We start from the raw sequence: 25,243 nt of genomic DNA on the forward strand, positions 1-25,243 counted from the left end.
AAGACTTAAGTGCTGTAATTATCCTTATTTCCTTTAAACTTCACAAATAGCACCAGAGGGCTTCAAACAAAAGGATGTTAACATCTTCTGGACTACCTACCGTATTTCATCAAATTTAAGATGTTGTCAGTTATAAAATGCACCATTTTCAAATGTGCTTCTAAGGGGAGAAAGTTGCCAAATCAATGGGACATGTCATTAGTTTTAAGATGTATCCTAATTTCAGAAATATATGTATCTTTAAAGTATAAGACTGTCATCAGAATGATGTGAAGCAGTAGAACAAGCATTGACACCTAAGCCCTGTCCTGCACTGGTAACTAAGTGTGCAGTCTTGAGCAAGATGATTAGCTTTCTAGACTTGTTTCCATGTCTGTTTGAAGGAAGGATTAGAAGAACTCTTAGGTTTCTTTCAGCCATGATATTTTGTTTGCTAAACTGCTCAGTCACTCAAATCTCATTTCTCTCCATCATGGCGTTGCTGCTCTAATTCCAGCCCTTACTTGAATGATTCCAAGAGCCTACTGACTTGTCTTCCTCCAGTCTTGATCCCCCAACCATACATCTGTACCTTGTGCTCACCCTATAGAATGTTAAGACCCCAAGCACATTTGTGTACAGTTGTTACATTCAAATTCAGCGAAATAATATACAGGTGAGAGTTGTGGTATTTGCTGCTATAGAAGACTGTGAACCTCAAAGAGAGGAAGGATTGGTTTAAGTCTGGAAAAGGCAAGAGATACTCTAGTGCTTTAAATTTAAATTCTAAACTCTTAAAATGTCTTCACTGCAAAGCAGGCAGGTCTCTAGGCAAGATGGGTCCACTCCTTTCATAGATTTGGTTTTTATACCTCCTGGAAAAACAAGGGGAAAGGCTAGGAAATTAACTGAATGAAAAAAATTTGTTTCTGTTGGAGGAGACAGACTATGCAGAGCACAGCTTCCCTTAAGGTCAAGTATGACAGCTCCATCATCCACTTTGGATTCAAAACTCCAGGGAATCATGACTGGGGTCCAACTTCATGCCAACTGAAGATGAGCTGACCTCACAAAATGTTTTCCATCTCTAATTCCTGTGTCCACTTCTTACGAAGATGGTCCCTGCCTCAGCCTCCACACATGGGTGAAATAATGTAATAGCTGATTTAGTCAAGGAATGAGGAGCACAAATAAGACACAGGCCAGACAGTTATTGTTCAAACAGCAATGTTTAGTTGTACAACACATAAAGTCTAGCAACATTTACACAACCAGTTTGAGTGTCTGTTGGCTTAGTTTCAATTGGGAAATTTAATCATGTCACCAAAAGGTTGGCTGGGACTGGTAACATTTAATGGGTCGTTCTTGCATCCCCTAGGCTTGGGCCTCTTGCTCCATCAGGACTTGGTTGTAGAGGAATGGCCCACAAGTCACCAGCCTTTGAACAAGTTGTGTCTAGGTGGAAATGGTGGGGCAGTGGGTAGGGAGTATTCCATAAAGACAGCATGTGGGGCAGTGGCAGCCGACATTCGCAAACATTCATGCATCTGATAGGGGGCTTTGCCCTCCATTGGGGATTTTCCACTAGCCTACAGTGACCAACTGTGGCCAGGCTAATTCATTACTCACATTAATGGGGTTGGGTTGGGGAATAGGATAGTCAGGGTAGGTGGGAAGAGATCCTTTTTATTGCTAAGTGGACAGAAGGGTGCTTTTCTTCTTCCTAGAGTTTACATTTTGTGAGTTTCTGGAGTTTTGTATGTGTGTTTAGTTCTTATTTAAAGTTTGAGGATAAGGAAGTCAACTCCAGACATGACTCTTCAGGAAAGCCACTCTTCCTAAGTGGCTCCGTTACAGGGTAGGGAGGGTGTGTGACTGCACTCTGGGCCAGTCACAAGTGGTGATTTTTTAAAAAGTGATCCTAGCCCTTGCTCCTCCACATCTGTAGTGACCCATCCTTATAAATAAGCTTAAAGCAATGAAGGGGACACCCTTGTCCCACATCGGGGCTCACACAGCTGACGTCAACAAATCTGAAAAGCAGAAAAGTTGCTTTCTTGACCCTTGAAGGAAGCCAAGAGAAGATCATGCAGATGAATGGACAGGGAGCAATGTCATTTTCCTTGGAGATGGTTACAAGTAGCTGGTATGGATTTGCAAGGGCAGAAGAAGCTCTTGGTGAGTTCTTTTCACCCTACAGATGGGCTAGGACCGGCTGACACAGACGATGGAGGAGGGCAGTGCTGGCGAGAACTCCATTCCACTGGGAGGAGAGGGGCGGTTTGGATAAATGGAGGAAGCCACTGTCCTAAAGAGGCAGCTGGCCCCTCCCACCTGCTGGGGGCTGAGAGGGGCTGTGGTGGTGGGCTGGACATGCGCCACACTAAAAGGGCGTGGCCCTGCAGCAATAACAGCTGAGAGGAATGGAGGGAGAAGCGGTGCTTGAAATGGCCTTCATTCAGCAGTGGGGCAGGGGGTGGCTGGCACAGGTGGAAGGACAGTGCCCAGGAGGCCTTCTCCCTGCAGGGGGTTGAGAACGGTTGAGGGTGTGGAGACCAGCAGCTGGCAGCAGACATATAAAACAGCTTCTCCAGGGAGGATGAGATCATGGTTTCGGGGCACCAAGCATCACTCTCCTACTCAGCCTCTCCAATGCCCACCACCCCACTCCTAGACCTTCCCTGCTAGGCCAAGGTGTCTAGTCCCATGTCTCCGTAAAAGCCAGGGATCAGGCTTTTGCTGAAATGTTACAACCTCTGGGCTCTAGCCCTGCCTCTGTTTTATCCTGACAGGTGCCTACCCTGGAATAACTTTGTGAATGAGGGAAGATGTGGGTTGGATTGGTAAGGAGCTTTCAAGAAAGATTGTGACCATAAGTTTCGGGCCGCTGGCAATCTGATCACCCACCTCTTTCTCCTGGTCCACTGAATCTTGGTCTTAAGTCTATGTGTTTTCCTAGCACCTGAGTGATAAGGGACTATAAATGCTGGGATTTGTAGAGGAGCAGTACAACACCTAGGGCTGGACCAGGAGATGGAACAGGAGGCTGTAAGAGGTTATTGTAAACTGTATCATTTGTTATTCCCTTGCCTAAGGCTAAATTGTTTTCCCAGCCCCAAATTTCAGCCACCTTACAGACTAAAGGAGAAAGAGTAACTTGTTTGTAAAACAACAGGGGAGATATATGCATTAATAAATACAGGGCTGAAGGGAAAGGCAAGAAAAGGCTACATGTATGATTGTGGGTATCACTAGGAAGGGGGATTGGGAAAAGCAGAGGAGAACAGACAGACAGACAAAAATGCCATTAGCTGCAATACAAGAGAGAGGATAGAGGTAAAGAGAGGTCAAGTATATACAAGAAGTGAGAAACAGAGAAGCCAGCTTTAAGGAGGAAGAATCCTGCTGGAGAGAAGGGAAGTGTGGCTTAACACTGTCTCTGAAGCCAACTACCAAGAAAGACAAATACTGTGTATTGTTCTTAATACTTCTTTAGATTCAGTTCTTCTAGAACTTAATGCCTTAAAAAAGGTTGTCTCACTTGACCAGCACATGTGCGTCTTTAACCAGATGCTGGGAACCACATAACTCACTGTGTCCTCCTCTGCTGGGTGGCCCACAAGCTCAGGGCCAATTTCAGTGCTCGACTGCAGAAACTTTCTTCCCCAAGCCTCTCTATAGATCTGATTTCTCCTGTAATCTCAGTTTGTACCATCCCGTGATTTCAGCTGTGATTTTATGTGACCTAAGGTCATTTTTGGAAGTAGACTGGGCATAAACCCTAAATATAAGAAAATGAAGCTAAAGTGGAGTAGTCTAAAAGGAAGTGAAAGAAGTCAGAGAGGAGCAGGATGACAGAAGGAAGGAAGGGAAGGTGAGGGGAAGAGAGACACGGGGAGCAGAGAGGAGTAAGGTGAAGAGAGTCCAGAAAGCAGTCTGCGACAGGGACGGGTGGTGGCTCTTGGACAGTGAATGTGACACAGACGGAAGGGTGGAGCTCTCTTCCCCACTTCTCGGCACTAATTCTTTCCACAGGAGCCCAGCTCTGGCCTACTTCTCTCCTCTTCCCTGGCCTTCCTTTTCCCAGAAAGTCCTACCCTTACCCCAGGCCACCCCAGGCTTACAGGGAGGGTTAGGTCCTCAACTCCTGCCCCCTCCCAGATCTAGCTCCACAGACTGTCCTTGGAGAATCTCTTCAGGCCCTGTTTGCAGGTGGGTTCAGAGACAAGAAGAGTTACCAGTGGCTCACCTGCTCCCATCATTTGTAAATGAAACCTCCCCCAGACCTCTTGAGTGAGGCACATGGCTTTGCTCTGGGACACAAGGAAAGGAGACAGATAATGGACAGCCATGGAGGAACCAAACTTACAAGGGACTTTCCAGGGAGGGAAGTGAAAATACCTCACCCCTGCGCACGCACACGCAAGCACTCTCTCACACATACACACATACACACACGTGCGTATACACGTGCGCACGCACGCGCACACACACACATACACACTGTAGACAAGATGCTCCACAAATACCAGACAGGCCTGAGGGACAGAGCAGAAAGGAAGAAGGTGGTTGGTGGTGGTTTGGGATGTGTGTGTGTGGAGAAGTGGGTATGTGTGATGATACAGAGAAAAAGTCGTCATGGGTTACTGTCGTGGCTTTCCTCTGTGTCCACGCTCACCGGAGGGAGGCCGCCATTGTCATTGAGGCGCTTGGCCCTGTAGGTCTCATAGTGGATGTTGTGTGTCACTTCCTTGAGGTCCTGGAGGTGGGTCCTGAAGGACACAGGGTGAGAAGAGAGAGAGATGTGATTAAGGGCGGGAGGAGGAAGAAGGGACCCATGTCTGGGGCCAATACATCACTTGGACCCAATGATACCTCTTCAGACCCATTTGCTTCAAGATGGGAGCTGGGACTGGAACAGAAAGCTCTGTCAGAGAGACCTGGAGACTGAGGAAGGGGAGCTGAACAGATGGCCTCCAGACCTCAAATAATTAAACCTGCCGTCTGATGGGAGGGGTGCATCTTACCTGATGACAAAGTCTCGAAGCAGGGCAAACTCACAGTGGTTGAGGTTTTCCACTGTGAACAAAGCAAAACAGGAGGTCATTTTACTAACGCAGCAACACCAGGAAGTGAACTTCTGTTCAGGTCACGGAGGTGTTCAGGAGAGAGCCATGGGACAGTTACTGCCACCCCTGCAGAGGTGTGCTCACCCTGACCTCCAGTACGCTGGATGCCATTCACTGAACAAGTATTTATTGAGCAGCTATGATGGCACAATACTGTTCTGCACTCTGAGGACTAATAGCTAAGAGGGACTATTAATTATATTTCCCACTTTAAAGAAAGGAAACTAGTACACAGAGAGTCTAAGAAACTTGCCCAAGTTCTAAGACACCATTCCTGTCTTTAAGAAGTTTATAACCTGACTGGAAGACAGGAACACAAATAGAAGATCATCGAGCCATCTTAAAAAAGTCTTATGCTACATGATAAATCTAATTCAACATCAATTGAGTGCCTACTATTTGCAAATCACTTGCCAAGGACTGCAGGAGCAGAGGAAGATTAAGCCCCCGGTCTCACAGTCTAATGGGTGGGACACATATTCTCATAAATAATTCCATTCAAGGCAGATAATAAGAAGCATTATTTATTTATTTTTTTAATCCCATCAAAGGGTCATAGAAAAATGAGAGACAGCACAATACAAAGGGATTATCTTGGTTTGGGAATCAGAATATCTGGGTCTAAAAATCCAAGTTTCACCACTAACATGTCATGTGATCTTGGGCAGGACACTTAAGCTGTCTGAGACTCAAGTGCCTCAGCACTGGTGTTCTGGGAACAGTCACACCTCCCTGGCTCCCCTCAGAGCATTAGCATGTTAAATGTGCTCACTAAAGCAATTCTTTGAGAACTTTCAGAATCATTATGACCTTCTCAAGGTCACATCCATCCCCAATAAGATGAAAATGGCAAAATCTGAACAACACTTCAGCAGTTTGTCAGATCGTGTCCCCTTTCATGTGAAACCCTTTCTCTGGTTGTCCAGTCCCTCTTAATCTCTCCATGTTCTGAACCCCTTTGACCCTCGAGCTAGCGCCTCCCGGGCAGGTGCTAAATCTGTCTTTTATTGCTTCCTGCCTGTGAGTCTCATCTTCTCAATTAGACTGTAAGCCCCTTTCAGCAGGGTCTGGCTGGCATTCACTTTATATCTTACATGCGAGGACTGTGCCTTGACCCACAGATGCTTAATAAATAAGCATAATTGACCAGCAGCCAGTTCTTCAAGAAGATGCATTGCATTACCTTCAATGATCCCCCAGGGGGTTTTTCTGCCGAGGACCCGCTTGCCATTCACTTGGTACTCCTTGTCACTTCCCACCACAGCGAAAGGCATGCTCTCCTGCTGACAAACCAGACACACGTGCATGTTATCCTCCCATCATCTGGGCCTCCAAGGGCATACGGTCCTGGGCCTCTGGACTTGAACTGCACATCTGTGACACTCACAGTGATCCCACTGATGGCAAGGACAAGGCTCTTGTCTCCTAAGAGGAGCACTGGACTGGGAGTCCAAAGTCCTGGGCCCAACCCTGACGGCACCCCTGCCTCACTGGTTAACCTCAGTAAGTCAGCTTTCCTTCACCTGGAGAATGCTTCATACTTAATGCACATAGTGCTTTAACAGGTGTGGTTTGATTCGGAACAACTCTGAGCTAGCTAGGATAGACCTCTTAAGTGACACCCACCCATCTGAAAGCCAAAGTAACCGAAGCTTCACGCTATCTCCCGCCCTGGCAGAGGCCCATACCTGCTGACCCCACTGCCGGAGCTCGAAGGCCGCTTTCTGATGTGTGTAGGCCCCTCTGCTCCACCAGGTGTCTGTCCCAAATCTATGTGCCTGTTGTGTATCTGTTATTGCAGTTGGATAAATTAACTGTTACATAAGCTGAGGACATATGAGTGGGGAGAGCTGTTTTTCTGACTATTAAGTTGAATGTTTCAGAAAGACTTGATAGAGTTGCTTTTGCATTAAGAGTGGACTTATCTTCAAAGAAGAAGGCTTGTCTCTCTATGAAAAGAGTTTATTGAATGTGATGTGTTTTATATTTTAACTTATTTGAAAAGATTGAAGATTTGTATGCTTCATTTTTTCAATGACTTCTTCACTTTAATTGACTTTCTCAATCAACTGACCAACTACCTGCCTCAGTTACATCAGGCAAGGGGCTTCTAGTAGGTTACCACGCCTGATGGGAAGGGAGACTCAAGACCAAAGCCGGTGAGTGATTTGTCCCAGGTTCCAGTGGTTAGTAGAAAAGCTCAGACTAGAACTCAGGATTCTGATGCAAAATCACAGAAGAGTAGACGCTTAGAATTGAGAGGGATCTTAGAAATCAAATAGGCCGATGGTTTCTAAGCCAGGTCCCATGAAGCCTTAAGATTCCCAGGAGATTTCCCAGGGACTGCTGAGAAGGTAGGGCTCTGTGCCCATGTTACTTAACCAAAACAGCTCTACTTTTACATTTTATATATTGGAGTTCTATCTGACATTTAATTTTTTAAAGGGTTCTTCTAGGGAGAAAAAAAAGCCACTCATCTAGTCTGAGCTCTGAATTTTGCAGAAGGGGAAACTAAGACAGAGCACTGATAAAGCATAGATACCTTGGAACCCAGCATGAAGCTTTTCCTGCATGTGCCCTTCCATCACCCCACACCCTGGTGCTACCTGCCCCTGGGGAGGAACAAGAGGCTTTTGTGTGGTCTGGGCATGGACGGGAGCACTGGCTTTCTGAGTGCAAGGTTCATAGTCCTGGCCAAGGCCCCGAGGTCTCATTCTCTCCCATGTCACTTCTGGTCTGAGTCAGGCAAGGTGAAGCAGGGAGCATGGAAAGGGAAAAGCAGGTGGAAAGATAGAAGTGGTACATGATATGGATTCCAGGGAGACCAAGATGGGCACTCATGTGATGAACAGAGTCCCAGGCACCTACCCGGATTTTGTCATTCTCAGTCTTGTCCTCCAAATCCTCATCAAATTCCTTCTGGGGGTAGAATTCAATGCCATTTACTTCAAGCTCCTTTCGAACCTAGAGGCAGGGAGGAGAAGCAAGGAAGCCAAGTGTCAGGATAATGGAAGAGAGGGCTATGTGTGTGTGCACTTGCATGTGCGAGTGTGTGTGCTGAAGTCAGAGGGATGAATGCAGTCTTTGATAATCCACAGTAATCTCTGAACTCTGAGGCCTTGGGCAGCAGGAGAATCCTGAATAAACAGAGTCCTAGTCATACAATTACCAAAGCCCACCCCAGCCTGAGATGAGGAAGAGTCTGGGGGTCTAGTTTGTTTACCTTAGGGTGTGTAAGATTTGGATTTAGACAAATAGTATGTAGAACTGCTATGTGCAGAGCAGATTCCACATTGACAGTGCTCATGCTGTAATTGTTATATTCCTGTTTGCAAGGAAGACAGGTGCACCCCCACCCCACCCCAAGACTCTCTGTTTGTCCTCTTTCAAAGATCAGCTTAAGTCTCACTTCCAGGAAGCCATCCAGTATCTTCAGTAATCTACTTGATTCTAAGTTTCTTAAAGGCAACAACTGTCTTACATTTCTGCATCTCCCCAGACCCACCTGCTGTGTGTCCAGCACAGGACAGAGCTTATGGAAGATACCAATAAGGATTAGTTATTCTAGTCCTTCAAGCAACCTAACAGTGAGGAGTGGTTCTTATGTTCATGGTGATTCATGTATTCAGTGGTCTTCACAGGTAGGTTTGGAGGGTGGGAAGAAGCCTGGTGCTGCACTAACTTCTCTTCACCATTGGTCCCCAGACACAGCTAGTCCAGCCTCTCTAACAGCAGAGTAGGAGCTGGGTGGGAAGTGGCGGTGGGGGATGGGGTAGATATAATGAACAATAGGAGAGGGCTTGCACCAGAGGAGGGGATGGCAAGGATGGGGACAGGAAAAGGAGGAGGGGGCCTTCTCACCCTTTGCTTGAATTCAGACTTCTCTTCCAGGGTCATGGTGTCAGCCTTAGCAATGACAGGGATGATGTTCACAACTTTGCTGAGGTGTTTCATGAACTCCAGATCAAGAGGTCGCAAGCTGGGGCCCAGAGAAGGTGGGGTGTCAGAGCCACCCTGCCCTCCCCCCAACTCAGCCACTGCCACCACTCCAGGGGTACCCTTGGGACAGGAGGACTGGCTGGTAACTGGCCGGGGCCAAGAGGCTGCTCCCTTTCTTCTCTGACACACACCCACCCTCTAAATCTGCAGAACAGTCTCCACCCACACAGGGTCAAACACCTCCCTCTCTCTTTCTTGGTTCCCATGCAGATCCTGGCTTTCTTTAAGCCCCACTCAAACCATTCCTTCACCACATCTTTTCTGACCTGGGATTTCCTTCTGGGAACAGCCGTGGACTGTCATCCTTACTCATATGGCCTTGTCTCACAGTTATGTGTGTGTCTTACTCTGCCTTCGGGACAGCACTTTTTGATAGGCCTCCTCCCAGCCCCCAGTTAGTCCTGCAGGGGTCCAGCTGGGGCTTGGCCCCTCCCCCGTCTGAGGGCCCAGCTTCCTCTGGACTCTGGGCCCCTGTCCGGCTCTCATTCACAGTCCAGTGGATTCACTAAGTCAGACTGTCTGCTGGCTTGCTCTGACCTTGGGTCCAGGTTCTAGGGATACATAAAGTTAACCTTTTTGTTGAGTTCCTAAACTCCACCATCAAAAGCTTGCTGAGTACCTGGTTCTTCCAAAATTTGGGGCCTGCCTTGCTTGTGCCATTCTCTCAAGAACTGAACTCCAGCTGAAGCGCCAGGCTTAGTAATAAGTTATGAGACCTCCACAGCAGGAAGGCTGCCAGCCTGCCCTCCTGGGTCACTCTGTTCCCTGCCAGCACTCCCTACCATGCAGCCCTGCCTGACACTCACAGCCAGAGTTCTCACCACACCCCGCTGGATGCCAGCCTTCATCTCTAGACACCTGGCTCCGCATGCTGGGCTTGCCACCCTCCAAATGCCTACAGCTGGGTCCCACACCCACCCAAAACACCAGCCCCAATCCAGCAGACCCGTCTCTCCCCATTTCACCCTTCTTGCTGCCCCCTACTCCAGGCTTGTGCAAAATAGTTATCTATTGAATAAATGAGGAGCCCTCTGCTTACATATTCCAGCCTCTCTCTGCCCATACAGTCGTGCTATGGTGCCAGAACACCAATGGGCAGCATAGGGGCTGATGCTGGTCAGCTTCACTCTCCTGACAAGAAATCTAGGGAATCACAGGGCCATGACTACATGGGGGCCCGTCTGGCCCTCCCCAGCTGAGTCTAGGTATTGGTTATCCACTATAGACTGGGTAGAGGAGATGCAAACCAGAGCCAGGCCCAGCAATGGGGGGGGGGGGCACTGGTACATACGAGTGTCCTGTTGGGGAGATGAAGTAGAGGCAGCAGTGGACACGAGTGTCAGGGATGCGTTTCTTCCTGGCGATGTTCACCTCCTCCTTCAGGAACTTCTCGTACTGTTCATTGATGTATTTCTCAATGGGCTCCCAGCTGGAGGGTGGGAAGAATGCAGATGGATGTCCCAGAAGGACAGGATGTGGGAGCTCATCTTAGGCATAGTCAGGTAGCAGTCCCCCACATTCGTCTCATTCCTGCCTCTCCTGGTAGGTCTAGGTCACCAGCCGACTATTCTCCCTCAGCCCCGCATGGATGGTTTTCCCTGTTAGCAAGGGCAGAACTTCCCGGGAACCTAGCCCTCTGACAGCTCATAGGAACACCTTACTCCAAAAGCAACACTCACTTTCCCCACACCCACTACTTATTAGCTGGGAAGCCCTGGGAAAGTCTCTGCCCCTCTCTGAGGCAGTTTTCTCATAAATGGAAAAACTAAAACAAAATGAAACAAAACAAAACAAAAGAGTAACAATAGGTACCTGGAGGGATTCATATAAGATTTTAGAAAGAACAGATATAGTACTTAATGTAACAACGACACATAGAAAGCACTCAATCATGGCAACGATTCATTGTTACCATTACTATTATTGTAACAATAACCTTTCTCTGTCAAGGAGCATGCACACAACCAGAGAAGGCAACCAGCCACTTTTCTAAGATCAACACAGCCAATTCCCAATTGTGTTGTTTGGTGGCCCTGTCTGTCTGTGGCAGACCCCACCTCCCTAACAGAGGCACAACTGTCTCCATCCCTGTCTAGGAGCAAACTCCTGCCTGGAACCTTCTGTAAAGCGGGGAATATCGCTTGCCATCCTCTTCTACGAGGATTAAGTCATTAGCCTCTGCAGTCACTGACCTATGATCCACCCTGAAAGGAATTCAGGACAAAGAGTAGGATAAAACTGTCTACGCTTTGGGAAAACACAGAAAATGGGCCCTTAAATAGTTATATTTTAGGGGAAAAAATTTTATGGACCCAAATTCTTACATCTTCCCCTATTTAGAAAAGCACTAAAGTCATTAACTGAGATATCTGTTCCTCATGACTAGCAGGAGCCTCTTACTGCGATGGATGCCTGACTGCATGTACCCCCAAGCCAAACTCACACAGATACTGGCCTCTCCCCTGCAGAACTTCACAGTGGTTCCTCAGAGGTACCCGAGAGGCTTGTCTCCAAGGCTACAGTCCTCAGTAAGACAGTGAATAAAAGCCAACTCACAGATCTTACATTGTGCTTTTTTTCCCACAGTCTACACTCCCATCTACGTCTGGGCTGCGTATTGCACCTCTTTGTGGCTGGACATTGACTGCAGCTTTGCTCTGTGAATTCTCAGAGGCTCTCTCCTCAAGGAAACTCCCCTCTCTCCTGTTTTCCACCCAGGGTTACAACATCTGGCCCACAGGCCAAGCTCTCTGCCACAGCCCTCAGGTCAGCCTGGATCTGCACCCTAGTTCCCTGCACTCTGTCTCTCCTGCCTACTGTGATAGATCCACTCCCATCTCCTTGCAGTCCCTCGGCTGACACTCCCTCCACGCTGTTTCCCTCCATCCCCACGCCTGGGCCCCATCCGGGCCTCTTCCCTTGCTCCTTACAAATGCCCTCCCACCCTTCAACAAGTCTCCCCAGTTAACCCCTCAGCATGGAGGGCGCAGATGGTTCTCAGCGAGAATCTGCAGTGCACTCAGTATCTGCCTCGTGGAGACATCAGGAGTGGAAATCTCACCCACAGACATACCAGTTTTCATTGTTGATCTGGTCTCCAAAGCCCGGAGTGTCGATGACAGTCAGCTTCATTTTGACCCCGCCTTCCTCTATCACTGGAGTGGGGAGCAGAAAAGGCAAAGGCACCAGGGGGGTCACTCCTCTAGCTGATGCCAGGTGCCCTGCTACCTGCCAGCAAGGGAGACCCAGGCTCCTTCCTTCTGCAGGACCAATTATTGGGAAAGTCGAGTTCAGGGTCTTCCTCACCTCACCACCTCTGTTCATGTTGTTCCCTGCACCGGGAATGCCCCCCTTACTCCTTCTGCCTGTCTAAATCCACCCATCCATCCAGCTCAAACCGCACTTCATTCCTTTCTAATTCCCTTGCCCCTTTTTCTGGACTTACAGTCCAAGGAGTTGGCTCCACAGGGTTTAGGGCTTAATTCTAGTCTGCCTTGAGGTTGCCTTTCATTTTTCTTAGTCCCCAGTAAGCCCCATCCTTTCCCTTTTCTGGCAGAGGTCCCTCTGAACAACGCCCACAGGGGCCCTGCCTGGTCCTCACCGTGCCCGATAGCTTTGATCTCCACTGTCTTGGGAATCTTCTCCTCCCGGTTCCAGCTGGAGGCCTTGCGGCTCACTTGGGATTTGAACAGGGTGTTGACCAGCGTCGACTTGCCCAGACCACTCTGACCTGCAGCAAAACAGGAGAAGGATGAGAAGGCAGGGAAGCTCCATGCCTACCTCTCGAGCTTAATATCTCTCCACTTAAAGAATTTTACAGCTGTGATCCAAGCCCTTGTCTGATCCCTCACCGGGGAGGGGAGGGGCAAGCAGGGAGAGCAGAAGGGTGGGAACGGTTTCCTATTTACTGGTGAAGGACCCAGGGAAACGTCAGGTGGATTCCACATTCTCTTTCTGGAGCCCCTGGACCATTGGGGAAGGGACAGCCTCTGCTTTTGTCTTGTACAGTGGTTTTCTGTTTTATTTTTGGTGCTGGGTTTTTTGTTTTTTGGGGGGGGGTGGGGGGGCTTGACTTAAGCTTTTAGTCTTTAATAATACTAAAAGTAAAGACAAAATTACTTTGCATCCTGACACTGCAGTTCTGCAGAAGATTTCATTCCAAGGAAGAGTTCCACAACCAAAAGACATTTGAAAACCACTGGTCTAAGCAGTGCTTCTCAGACTTCAATGTGCACAAGAATCACACCAGCAAGCCTTGCAGCTACTGAGTGGCGTCAGCATCACCTGGATGCTGGTAGGAAACGTGGGCTCCCAGGCCCCACCCCGGCCCTGTGAATCAGAATGTGCATTTTAACAGGACTTCAGACGAAGCATATGGACAGTAAAGTCTGAGAAGAGCTGGTCTAGAGCCTTCCTGTGGTACATTAGGAAAAGGGCCAGGCGAGGGGCTAGAGTCTAAGGTTCTAGACTCGGCTGTGCTTTTTCCCTGAATGCCTTGACTAGCCATATTCGTCCCTCTGGGCCTTAGTTTCTGTCTACTGGTAGGATGGTGGGGAGGGAGAGAATTGGATGAGACCAGGGATGACAAATAAGGTACATTTCTCATTCCAGCTGATCAACTGGCAGTAGCCACTTGTCTAACGTTTAAAAGGCTGTATCAGGGCTCAGTACTGAATATGTGCCATGACCGACCAGCAACGTGTGCCATGAGCGCTACTGGGGGGAGGCGGCCCACCTGTCTTGTACTTGCCATTCTTGGTCTAAATGTTTTTCAAGGCCATTAAGTTCGTAATTATTCTTGAATGTCAAGTGCTGTGCTAGATCTGGAAGCAGAGTGGAGGACTGTGTTCAAGTGGAGAACATCATCCTTACCCTCAAGGAGCCATCTGGTGTGAGGGAGACCGAAACACAAGCAGATAATGACTATATGTTGTAATAATCACTACAGGAGAGATGACCGCAGGGTATTACAACAGTGCACCAAAGGGAATCTAATCCAGACTCTCTGGGATCAAGGAGGACTTCAGGGAGAAGCAACAACGAAGCTAAAACCTAAGAATGACTTCAAATGACCCATGAGGAGCTGGAAGGGGAGTTCTAGAGAGAGGGAGCAGCATATGCAAAGGCTCAGAGGTAGGAAAGGGTATGACAAGTCCAGGAGAACTGTTCCTTATAAATGAGGAGTAGAATGCTACATGGGAAGTGGCAGGAGATGAGTGGAGAGCTGGTACCTGGCAAGGCTAGGAATTTAAACCCTTAAACTTATTGAAAGATTTGTAAGTAGGATGGGTGACTTCATGAGTTCTGTAGATTGGAAAAATTATTTGGTCACCAGAGGACAATGTATTGAAGGAGAAAGGAGACAGAGACCCAGGACGGTCAGTGCCACTTAGAGTGTGGCCCATGGCCCAGGTGCCAGGGTCCATGAACCATGTACTACTGGTTCTTGAGAAGATAAGAAATTTGCACCAGAAAGTACATCAACTTATGTCATCAAGCACGCTGTTTAGTTTAGACGATGTTTTTTAGAGCAAGACTTTCCAGATGATTTATACTCAGGCCCGGTTCCTTATCTTTGAGCAGCACTGAGTCAGGTGGCCGCAGCAATCCAGGTGAGACACTCAGCTCAGCCTCGGTTGGTAGCAGTGGAGATGGAGAGAAATGGATGGACTTGAGAGACATTTATGAGGTAAAATGGACAGGACTTGTTGATTGAGTGGATTGGGGATAAAGGAGGAGGGAAGAAGGGTGATGCCCCCAGATCCCTGCTTCAGCAACCGAGAGAATGTCTCACTGAGATCAGGCAAAGGTCCCTCTCTGCTCTCACATTCTGTGACCCAGTGACACTACTTAGTGACCAATGTCCTGGAAATTCTCTCTAGGCTTTAAAGCACTACAAAAGATCAGAAAGAAGACCACTCTTCATCCGATCCTCTCCCCAGCCCTTGAAGATGGGGAAGGACAAGGATGATGCCCCCAGGCCACACACCTGAAGGTGCTCAATCTTGAGCATGGCTATAAGGCTGCCTGTGTACAGCCAGGTGGTGACAAGGCCAGGCTGACCATCTACCCACAGCCCCTGCCCTTGGGTCAGCCAGCCTCAAGGGGAGAAAGGGGTCAGGCCTTTGAGACCAGCACAGTGAAATCTTCCCTCCTTGAAAGAGCTCATTCTAGAGAAGCCAGGGCTGAGGTCATCCTGGAGGAAGAGACGGGATCCTCAGTGCTGCCCACCACCAGGCCCTCCAGGGACCCCACGACCTCCATACCGACGACCATGATGTTGAAGTCGAAACCAGTCTTCATGGTCTTCTTACGCATCTGCTCGATGATGGTGTCGATGCCAATGTAGCCCAGCAGGTTGGAGTTGATGCTGACGGGCTTCATGGGCACTGCCGGCTTAGGCCTGGGCTCAGGCACCAGCTCTGACATGGCTGCGTCCGTCCTGGTCTCTGGGAGCCCTGCAAAGCCAAGGTGGGAGGGGTGGACTGGAGGAAAGCAGACGTCACATGGAAGCCACAGTATTACTCCCTGGATATAGAATCATACAGAATTGCACCTGAAAGGGACCTTAGATGTCATCCAGGACGGGTCCCTCATTCCACACATGATGAGACTGAGGCCTGGAGGGGAAAGAACTTGCCTAAGAACACAGAGCAAGTCAGATACAAAATATGGACCAGTGCCCAGAAACCTGGGGCACTTTCAAATGTACCTCGCTGCTCCAAAGCACCACACCTGTGTCTTGAACCCAGGGGCTTCTCCATTTTGGCACTATTGACATTTTAGGACAGATAATTATTGTGCAGTGGCCAGGGTCAGGGGAGAGCTGTTCTGCTCACTGTGGAATGTTTAGTGACCTCCTTTGTCTCTACTAGATACCAGTAGCAGCCCCCAGTTTAACAACCAAAAATATCTCCAGACAATGCCAAATGTCTCCTGGGGGCAACACCATCCTAGTTGAGAACCACTGATCTAGGAGATTGAAGGGTTATTCTGACCTAAGCCTCTGCCTCCCCAAATAAAGGGCAAAGACCTTTTATGATACTAGACCTAACATTCTATTAACTGTCACTGACTCAGTTGCTTTATCTTTTAGAAGCACATGGGGTTGCCTGTCTCTGCAAGTGAGCATCACCCCTGTCTCCCAGCCTCAGTGTCCCCTCTGTTCCATGAGCACTGCTGCAAAGTAGGGGTGTCTGTGCCCTGAGGAGCCCCAGACACCCTGCAAGCCTTAGTTTGGAATCTGATGTGGGATAAGTCTCCCCTTTTGACCAGTGGGGAGAGGATGAGACCCAAGAAGGGGCAGTCACTGGTACAGATGATACAGCATGTTCTTGGGATGGTGGGTGGCAGCAGAAAGGGGAGGTTGAGGTCACAGCCCTTCTCCAGTGGAGAAAGGCAAACATCCCTCAGGGCCTGGCAGATCACAAGTATATGCACATACAAAAGAAATCTGTGCATTTCCTGATCAGACCCCTGCCTACCAGGGTGGGTTTCAAGATACAGCAACTCCATTTCCCTACCCATAAAATGGGCATGTGTGGAAAGAGCCTGGCTCTGCTACTTGCCAGCTTTGTGGACTTGGGCGAACCCCCTCCCACTATGCGCCTTCCTCCTCTGCAAACTGGTTAGGATCGTGATGAAGGTTGGGGTAAGCGCTGCACATGAGATGGTGCCCAGAAGCACTGGCACAGCACCTCACTGTTCCGGACCCTCTTGTTCCTGCCCCTTTCAAGTTCACAGTTTGTCAGGAGGGGAAATGAAGCGGTGCATGTGAAAGCACTTGTTAAAGGGAGGTGCCCCGATGCTAATTACACAGCATAGTTACTGGACTCCATGCTCTCTGGACACCCCCTTCCAGCTTTGCCATTCTAGAACACTATGGTTCATGGTTACCGCCCTGCAGAGTCTCAGGCTTACAGGGAGGACTGATGGAGCAGCAGATGGGAAGGAGGGAGAGGGGACAGGAGCACCTCCCTCCCCCACCCCCAAACCCAGCCAGGAGTCTGTTCTCCTACCCCCACCACCTGGTCCTTCCATTGCTCCTGGCAAGACTCTCTCCCCCAATTGGAAACTGTTCTTTCCTTGTCACTCCCAGTCACAGCCGAATCTGACAAAGTCTCGGGACTTCCCCAGGGCCTGGCGTGGCTCCCTCCTGCTTCCCAGGAAGCTGTTGCCAGCCAGGCAGCTCCAGAAGGCAGCAAGATTGGCTCAGCCCTGCAGCAGCTGATTCTCAGCAGTCTGGCCTGCTCCTCCACACTCTGCACGTGGCTCCTGGGCCCCACTCAGCACACCTGCATTCGGGGCCAATGCCCCATTTTCCCTGCCCAGCTGCTCACACGGCTGGCCCTATTGATTTCCCTCATGCCTCTGCAGCTAGCCCATTTGGTCTTCACAACCTGTGTTGTGAGACAGATCCATCTGTGTGTATGTATGTGTGTGTGGAGGGTGGGGGGTGTCTTACTTCATTTTACAGACCTAGAAATTGAGTCTTGTATTTATTCATAGGAGTTTTTATAGTTTTATAAAATGTGTGTCCTCATCGGGGCCTGCTCAGCCCTGGACTGTCAACTGCAGCAACCTCAAAGATCATTCCCAAAAGACAGACCAAGGTTGAGAAAAGGGGCCGGCCTACCCGATTCCCAGGCATCTTCCAGGGTCTCCGACAGGCCTGCTGCAGGTCTCGCACAGAAGCAGATCTCACTTTCTTTCTACCAACAAGCACTATTAGCGCCCATGTGCACACTACAGAGGGCTCCCGCTGGCAGGGCGCCCCTCCCAACCACATGGCAATTACATGCCAGTCACATGCTAACAACCACCCGTTAGCCACAAGTACTGCAAACCTGTGGGGGGTCACCGTGTCACAGCCTTTGCCAGAAGGCCCTTTGCCCCTCCAGTCCCCGGCTAACTCCTCCTCTTCTTTCACCACTCAGCCCAAGTGCCACTCCCCAGGGAAGCCTCTGCATCCCAGCCTGATGTGGATGCTTCTCCTCTCAGCTGCCTCGGCCCCCTGAGTACCTTTGTACTCTGCACATTCATTTGTTCATTCATTCACTCACTCCATCCCAGCCAGGCCATTCCATATGCTGTCAAATGGGAGCCCACTCCAGCCAAATCCTAGACTAAATGCCAAGGATACTTTTGGACCCCAGACAAGGTCCTTGCCCCTAAGGGCCCAGTCTGGCAAGGGTGCCTAACCAGCACACAAAGACCCTCAGGGCACAGAACGAATGCTGTTCTGGAGTTGAATTCTGTAGCTCCATCCTCCGCCCCTACAGCTCCCCTGGTCCCAGCAGCTGGGCCATCTTTGACTCCTGGCTGGGTGACCCCTGTAAGCCTCAGTGTTGTCCTCAGGAAAACAGGGATCATATGTACCTTTCCAGGATGCTATGAAGCTTATACAAAAAAAAAAAAAAAAAAAAAGCATGGACACAAATTACCTGGCACTGAACATAGGCCAGTTGCCACCCTGCTTCAGGGCAGGGGCCATGTCTTACTGATTTCTGTGCCCCAATGCACCTAGTATAACGAGATACTCAGCAATGAATGAATGAATGAATGAATGAATGAATGAATGAATGATGAATGAATGAATGCAAGCCTCACTTGGAGGCGCTGTTACTTCAGAACCAACACCTTTCTCCTCCCTCAGATGCTGTTCCCTTGGCAGAGCAGCTGACCTCCATCTGGCAAATGGCTCTTGTGTAGGCCACAGTCAAGGGAGTAGACTGTTATAAGACCTTCTCCTTCCCCTGCAACAGGGACTGGAGGGGAGTTCCCCAAGAGTGGGGAAGAACTCAGGATGGGGTCATAGCAGGATGTAACTTAAATATGCCATCCTGCCTAGATGGTTCTTGGGGCCCCTCCTAAGCTCCCAGCTCTTCCAGGGCCCCTGGAGAGGAAGGGATCTGTCTGCAGCACCTCCTGCCAGGAGCCACCTGCCCCATCAGTGCTCCAGGGAGAGGCACTGTCCACCTGACTCAGCTCTGGCTGAGCCCCCACAGAAACACCACCCCCATCCTCTTGCCAAGGAAGGACCCTGGTGCTTTCTTTTACAGGCAAATGAATGGCTTTGTCTTTGTCTGGCCCAGGGACCCCACCCCTCTGTTGGGAAGGTGGCAGAAGGGAGAAGGGATCTTTCCAGACTAGCACCTGCCTCCTTGGCTTAGTAGGGGTCCAGGGGGTGGGGAAGCTCCTCCTTCCGGAGCTGGAGCTGGAGATCTACCCCAGCCCCCAGTCCTCAGCAGCCTTCAAGACCCCACCCCCACCCACAGAGGCAATTCCCAGTCCACCCCAGCTCCAGCCACCCCCTCCTTGTCAGAAAAAGAATCACAAAAGATATCTTAGTACTTTCCCATTCAGAGGAGCAAAGGGCCTAGGATACCCGCTTCCTCCATCCCAGTTCTCTGGAGGCCAACAAGTTCCCTTGGAGACCACCAGCTGGTGCCTGTCTCAGTGTGCGCCTGTGTGTGGGGGAAGGGGTCTATATGTCAGCGCACAGGTCTCATCTGGCTGTAGGTGGCCCTGATACCTGTGCGTGGTGTGCATGTGTATGCATGTCTTGGTGTGCTTCAGCGTGGGGCTTTCTGTGCGCATCTGGGTGCCTACTGTGTGTTCGTGGGTCTCAATCTCCCCGCGTTTCCGTACGTGCATTTCTCCCGGCATGTATATCTTGGGGTGTGTGCCACCGTGTGTGCGTGCATATGTCACCGCGCGTGGGCTCCTCGGCTCATCAACCCTCCCCCTGGTAGCATCTCCAGCCGGGTTTTAGGGGGCCGCAGCCTCCTCCCAGTGGGCGCGGGTGGTCGGGCTGGTCGCCTTACCTTTGGACATGAATCCTCCTTTGTCTCTTTTCCTCCGGGAAGATGCTCAGGACGCGGGGCTGCAAGGCTACGCGGGGCGCGGGCTCCTCCTGGGCCGAGCAGCCCCTGCAGCCGGGCCTCGCCCCTCCGCGCTCTCCGCCCACCCGCCCGGCCCGCGGCCCGGCCGCGCCGCCCCTGCGCCCCTGCGCCCCGCGCCGCCGTGCCCGCCCCGGACCTCGACTCGGCTTGCTCCGCGCAGCGCTGCCCCTGCCCGCACGCACCGATGCCGCCGCCGCCGCCGCCGCTGCCACCCGCACCACGTGACCCACCGCGGGCCCCTCCCCCTCCCACAGCGCCCGCGCCCGCATCCGCTCCCCGCCCGCCCGCACGCGGGAGCGGGCACCCGGCGCGGGCTGCGGGCCGTTGGGGAGGCGCGCGGGGGCGCTGTGCCTGCAGGCTCGAGATGCCGGGTCGGGGAAGGTGCCCGCATCCCAGCCCCGGTCCCTCCGCCTCGATCCTGCTCTCGGCCTTTTACCCTCTAGGCTGGGGCGGGTTTGGGCAGGGCAGGGGGCGCAGGGGACCGGTGGCAGCAGCGGGAGGCGGTTCGCGCGCGTGTCATGCGTTGGTTGGTATGTTGGGCTGGTTCGGTGCGGTTCTGCCCAGATGCGGGTGCCTGCAGAACCCTGATTCAAGAGCCTGGGTTCCAGGCCTGGCTCTGGAATGATGAGCCCTATGACCTTGAGCTGGTCAGGAACTTTCCTGAGCCTCAGTTTACCCATCAGAAAAACATTAATAGATAGCATATTGACAGGCCTTGCGGGGACAAGAATGAGGGTCATCGTCCCTGTTCTCAAAGAGCTCTGAGTCTGGTGGGGTAAGACAGAAATCTGGACTGTCCTGATGCCGGGGATGGGGTATGCACAGGATACTGTGGGTGCGGGGAGGTGGGCACCCTGGGGATGAGGGATTTTGGAGGATTTCTTGGAGAGGATGAGGGCCAAGATGGAAAGGCAAATGGAGGTGGGAGGGAGGAAGGAAAGGCATTCTATGGTGAGGAGGCAGTGGAGCTGAGGAGACCCAGAGGTAAGAGCTGCATACTTGCTGGGGACAAGCTCCTGGGTGCAACAAAGCAGGGAAAATTCCAGACAGGGATATAGAGCTAAGAGGCTGGAAAAGCCCAAAGCTTTGGAAGCCAGGCTAAGGATCTGACTTTAAAGGAAGATAACGGTGAGTCACCAACAGCTGTTAAACAGAAAGTGCTGCGGTGGACTACGTGAGTCTCTGTGGCAGCTGTGGGGACAAGAGGGGGGCCTCCCAGGTCAGAGTAATGGAGAAGAGGGGACAGGCAGCCAAGTTTTGAGGAGGTTGGTCAACAGAGTTGGAATCAGACTGAATGGGGTGAAGGAGAGAGGCAGATGAGGAAGAGGAAGATAGCCAGGTTTCTAGTATGGCAGTGACTGCAGCTGAGGAAGTGAGATCAGGAAGGGCAGGAGTCAGGAAGAAAAGGGCTGCCTCTGGACATGCCCGGGAGCTGTGTGGTAGAGGGGTGCAGCAGGCCACTGGCTGCCCACATCTGCATTTCAGGAGAGAGGGCTGGGCTGACGATGCAAAGAGAGCTGAGGTTCCAGAGTGAGGAGCGAAGACCAGAGCCTGGGTGAGCTCCTCCAGACTGAGTGTGCAGAGTGCAGTGAGAAGGAGTCTTACAACCCCGAACCCCAATTAAGCCACTGGACTGGATGCTTTCCAAGCATCTGCCAGGCCTGGAATCTCTGAGCCTTTGAAATCTTGGGAATGAGACTGCCCAAAGGAAAATTCCATGATCTGGGTTCCCATTAGTTTCCTGTCACCAACCAGCTGTGTGACTTTAGGCACGTCACAGCCCCTCTAAGACCAAATGAACTTCTAGCTCTCGTGTTGACCTATTCATAGTTCCATGTAGGATAACTTCCATACATACAAGTCTCCAACTCACCTTCCAGGACTTAAGGGCTGGGGGTAGGGGACCAAGAAAGAATTCCAGGTGAGGTACCTTTTAAGCAACAAGTATCTTCCTGAAAGGCTGAATGTGAATGATTTAGAAGGTCTCAGGTGAGATCACTCTTCACATCTAGAGGACCCAGGCAGTGTTGACTGGTAGATAAACCACCACTTATCGAAGTGCTTGTCTGTATTTTCATATAGGTGGTTTGCTTTTAAAGCTGGGTTCACCTATAGATCACCCGATTATTTCAGCTCTTGGAATCATGGAAGATGCTAATGGACTGACTCAGCATAATTGCTCTCCCACAAGTGACCTCCCTAAACTTTCCTTCTGATGGCTTCCCTCAACCTGATCTCTGACTAGTACATTGGGACCCAGCTCTGTGCATCCTCTGTGTTCTGCCCCTCAACCCTGCTCCCTTTTCCCCCAGCTCATTCAACTCTGACCTAAAGTCCCCCTTCCCTTTCTGGATCTACTCAAGCATAATCCAACTCCAGGCCCACACACCCCTGCCCTCCTCAGCAGTGCGGTGTATCCCCAGCCCAGCTCTTTGCACTTACCTTTGGTTTCTCTGGCCAGGTCCAGAGTGGTGGGCTCTGTGCCCCCATCTGTGGCAGCATCAGCTGCAGCACGGTCCAGAGCTGGGTCTGCGCTTCTGTTTGGCCCTGATGGGTAGTTGGCAATGTCTGATGTAGTCATGTTAATGACACTGTCCAGTGTAGTCTCCCCAGGGGCTGGGTCTGGGGTGACTGGCACAACTGAACCCATGGCTGTGCCCAGCCTGCTTGTGTCCAAAGCAAGAGAATCCGTAGTTATGTCCAGCTTGACTGCATTTTCTCTAGCCAGTGCCATGGCTGTGTCCGGCCTCGCTGTGCCCAGCTTGACTGGGTCTGGTGCTACCCATTCCATGGCTGTGCACTCTGCAGTTGAATCTGGCTTGGCTGTGCCTGCTGTAGCCAAGTCCATGGCCGTGCCCAGTTTGGTATCCAGATCAGGGAGCTCGGTGCCTGTGTCCAGTTCGGATGTATTTGGTGTAGCCAAGTTGACAGCCAAGCCAGGTCTATTGGTGGCCATTGTGGCTGAATGTCTGACTGTGCCTGGCCTCATTGTGCCCAGAGTAGTCAAATCTATGGCCATTGCAGGCCCCACAATAGGGGTAGCCCTTTGGAGATGCAGCCGGGGTCTCGGAATACCCCTGGATCGGGGCTTGCCTCTTCCTGGAGAAGCTCTGGTGGGCACATGGGCAGACATTGGGACAGGTTGCCTCTGACCCACTGAGCCTGGCCCTGCAGGACCTGGTGGATTATGAGCTAACCGGGATTGGAAAGGTAGGGTCAGGTATGAACCCACCAGGGGCTTCTCCACTATGGGCATCCTGCTAGGTTTGGCCAGACCTGGGTTACCTGGGCCTTCAGAGTGGACCCTGCCCCCTGGCGCTAGGGTCACAGATGGTAAGCCTGGAGCAGGCAGCCTCCCTCCTCCATGGGTGCCAGCCTCCCTGCCTGGGGTGGACAGTTCTTTCCAGCAAGAAGGTAGGGGGCCCAGGGGCCATGCCTGGCTGTGCTGGTGGAGTGTTAAGGAGATGGAGCTGAGCTTTCTGGGCACAGGGCTCTTGCCTGTCTCCTGTGGGGGCACACTCCGGGCCCTGACTCCAAGAACCGGTCGGCTGGAAGCCTGTGGGATGTGGCTTTGGGGAAAGGCATCCAAATGGATGGTCTTCCTGAGAACAGGGATGAGAGGCGATACCCCTCCAGGGAGCTTTGAGGGGCGGGCAGGGCGCCCCAGGAGGTGGCTGTGGGAGGAGGAGGTTCCGGGGCCTGGGGCTCCATGAGGCTGCATCTCAAAGTCGTTGTCCATCCAGGTCTTCTGTTTTCCCCTGATCAACAGAGAAAAGGGGCCAAGCAAGGGTGAGGTGCTGGGTCCTGGAGGTGGCAGCCTTCCCCTCCTGACTAGCAGTTAGCCCCGCCTCTGAAGGGGCCTGGTTTGGGGGACTGCCACGTCCTCAGTGGAGGACACGTCCCTTCCTACAGCCCTCCTACGGCTCCTGCCTGCTCTGTGCTACACACCTCACACGCGTGGGCCTTCTCACACACACCCCTACCTAGACACCAGGTGAATGCAGGAGAATGTTCCCAAATTGGGTGGCATCCAATGAGCAGGCTGCCCCCAGCAAGAGGAAACTCGGGGGTGGGGTTTACCTCTCCCTTTGCCTGGGCCTGAGTGTGGCCCCTCTCTCCATGGACAGCTCCATGGGGGTCATCTATACATGTTCAGGGACCCCAGTGGAGGGCAGTGGTTATTGGAAGCCTGTCTGCCTCTTCCAGAAGGGGTCAGAGGTTCCCACCCACAGCAGCCAAAATAGGAGTTCAGGCATCCAGGTAGGAGGCCGGGAGACGACCAGTTTGGCTTCAGAAGGGGTCTGCACCTGGGCCTCCTGCAGGGAACCAAGAAAAAGCCCTGGGCTGGCCTGTTGTTGGAGCCAAAATCAGCACCGAAGTTAGAAGTGAAGAGAGCCCTAGACAAGGGGAGGTTTGGGAACTGGAGAAGGAACGAGCACTTGCAGGAGGAGATTTGTCTAGTGAGTGAGCCACAATCCCTGCCCTGGAGGAACCTGCCACCCCAGGGTGCCAGGCAGTGAGCAGGCAGAGCTACAAGGGAGGTGAGTCTTGTGAGGGAAGCATTAGCTCAGTCTTGGGGTTAAAGTAGGGAGGCTAGGCCTGGGGCTGGGGAAATTCACACAGAAGGCCCGAAGGTGAGGAAGTGGGGCATCTTTCTGAAAATCCACTGTGGGGCTCCCAGGCTATATCTGGGGGGAGAGGGGACACAAGGCTACAGGTGCGCTGGGGCCCAGGCCAGGCCACAGCAATGCTCAGGCCCTGGAAGATGACCTGGTCAGATCTGCAGGTGGCCACTCAGGGCAGTGTGACAGAGAGATCAGAGGGGAACAGAAGTGGAGGCAAGGGGGGCTACTAGGACGCTGTTGAAACACTCTGTGGGCTGGGGGTGAGGCTGGAGAAGGACACATAGACAGCAGAGGGAGCAGTAGGACAGCCTGGACATGGGGATTCAGTGTTGGGGGCAGGGGTGTCAAGGACTCTGGCTGGTGGTCTGTAGAGATGAGGCTTTCCCCGAGGGGGGCTCCAGAGCTCCCAGATGCCCAGGTGCACACTCTGGGCTCCGTATAATTCACCCTCTGGAACAAAGTTGTTTCTGCTGCTTTCAACACAGCAAGCCGGGACATGATGCTTGGGGAGGCCAGGCCAGGGCTGGCAGCAGGGGCTCATTCTAGGTCCCTAAAGTCTGGAGCAAGGATAGGGAAGGTGGGACACTGGAGGGGTCTTCATCATCCC

The 25,243-nt window shown here is 51.5% G+C and overlaps 2 protein-coding genes across 3 annotated transcripts; both read right to left on the reverse strand.

The window, feature by feature from the left end:
* Positions 1-1,189: 1,189 nt before the first annotated feature.
* Positions 1,190-20,189, reverse strand: SEPTIN3 (neuronal-specific septin-3). 2 transcript variants are annotated; one of them, XM_010983493.3, is made up of 11 exons: positions 19,934-20,189; positions 15,374-15,565; positions 12,709-12,837; positions 12,181-12,262; positions 10,399-10,536; positions 8,970-9,087; positions 7,977-8,072; positions 6,292-6,388; positions 5,007-5,058; positions 4,658-4,751; positions 1,190-2,499 (listed from the first exon to the last, which is right to left on the reverse strand). In XM_010983493.3, exons 1-11 carry the CDS (start codon positions 19,941-19,943, stop codon positions 2,434-2,436), a joined length of 1,074 nt encoding a protein of 357 aa, XP_010981795.1. In that variant the 5' UTR covers positions 19,944-20,189; the 3' UTR covers positions 1,190-2,433. The 2 variants fall into 2 exon arrangements, with proteins under 2 accessions (XP_010981795.1, XP_031319212.1); XM_031463352.2 differs by having other exon boundaries at positions 6,292-6,391; positions 19,934-20,188.
* Positions 20,190-20,701: 512 nt separating this feature from the next.
* LOC135322504 (uncharacterized) lies at positions 20,702-23,750 on the reverse strand. Its single transcript, XM_064491294.1, has 2 exons — positions 22,454-23,750; positions 20,702-20,778 (listed from the first exon to the last, which is right to left on the reverse strand). Exons 1-2 carry the CDS (start codon positions 23,748-23,750, stop codon positions 20,702-20,704), a joined length of 1,374 nt encoding a protein of 457 aa, XP_064347364.1.
* Positions 23,751-25,243: the final 1,493 nt, after the last annotated feature.

This window comes from Camelus dromedarius, chromosome 11 (assembly GCF_036321535.1).
Source record: "Camelus dromedarius isolate mCamDro1 chromosome 11, mCamDro1.pat, whole genome shotgun sequence".
Lineage (NCBI taxonomy): Eukaryota > Metazoa > Chordata > Mammalia > Artiodactyla > Camelidae > Camelus > Camelus dromedarius.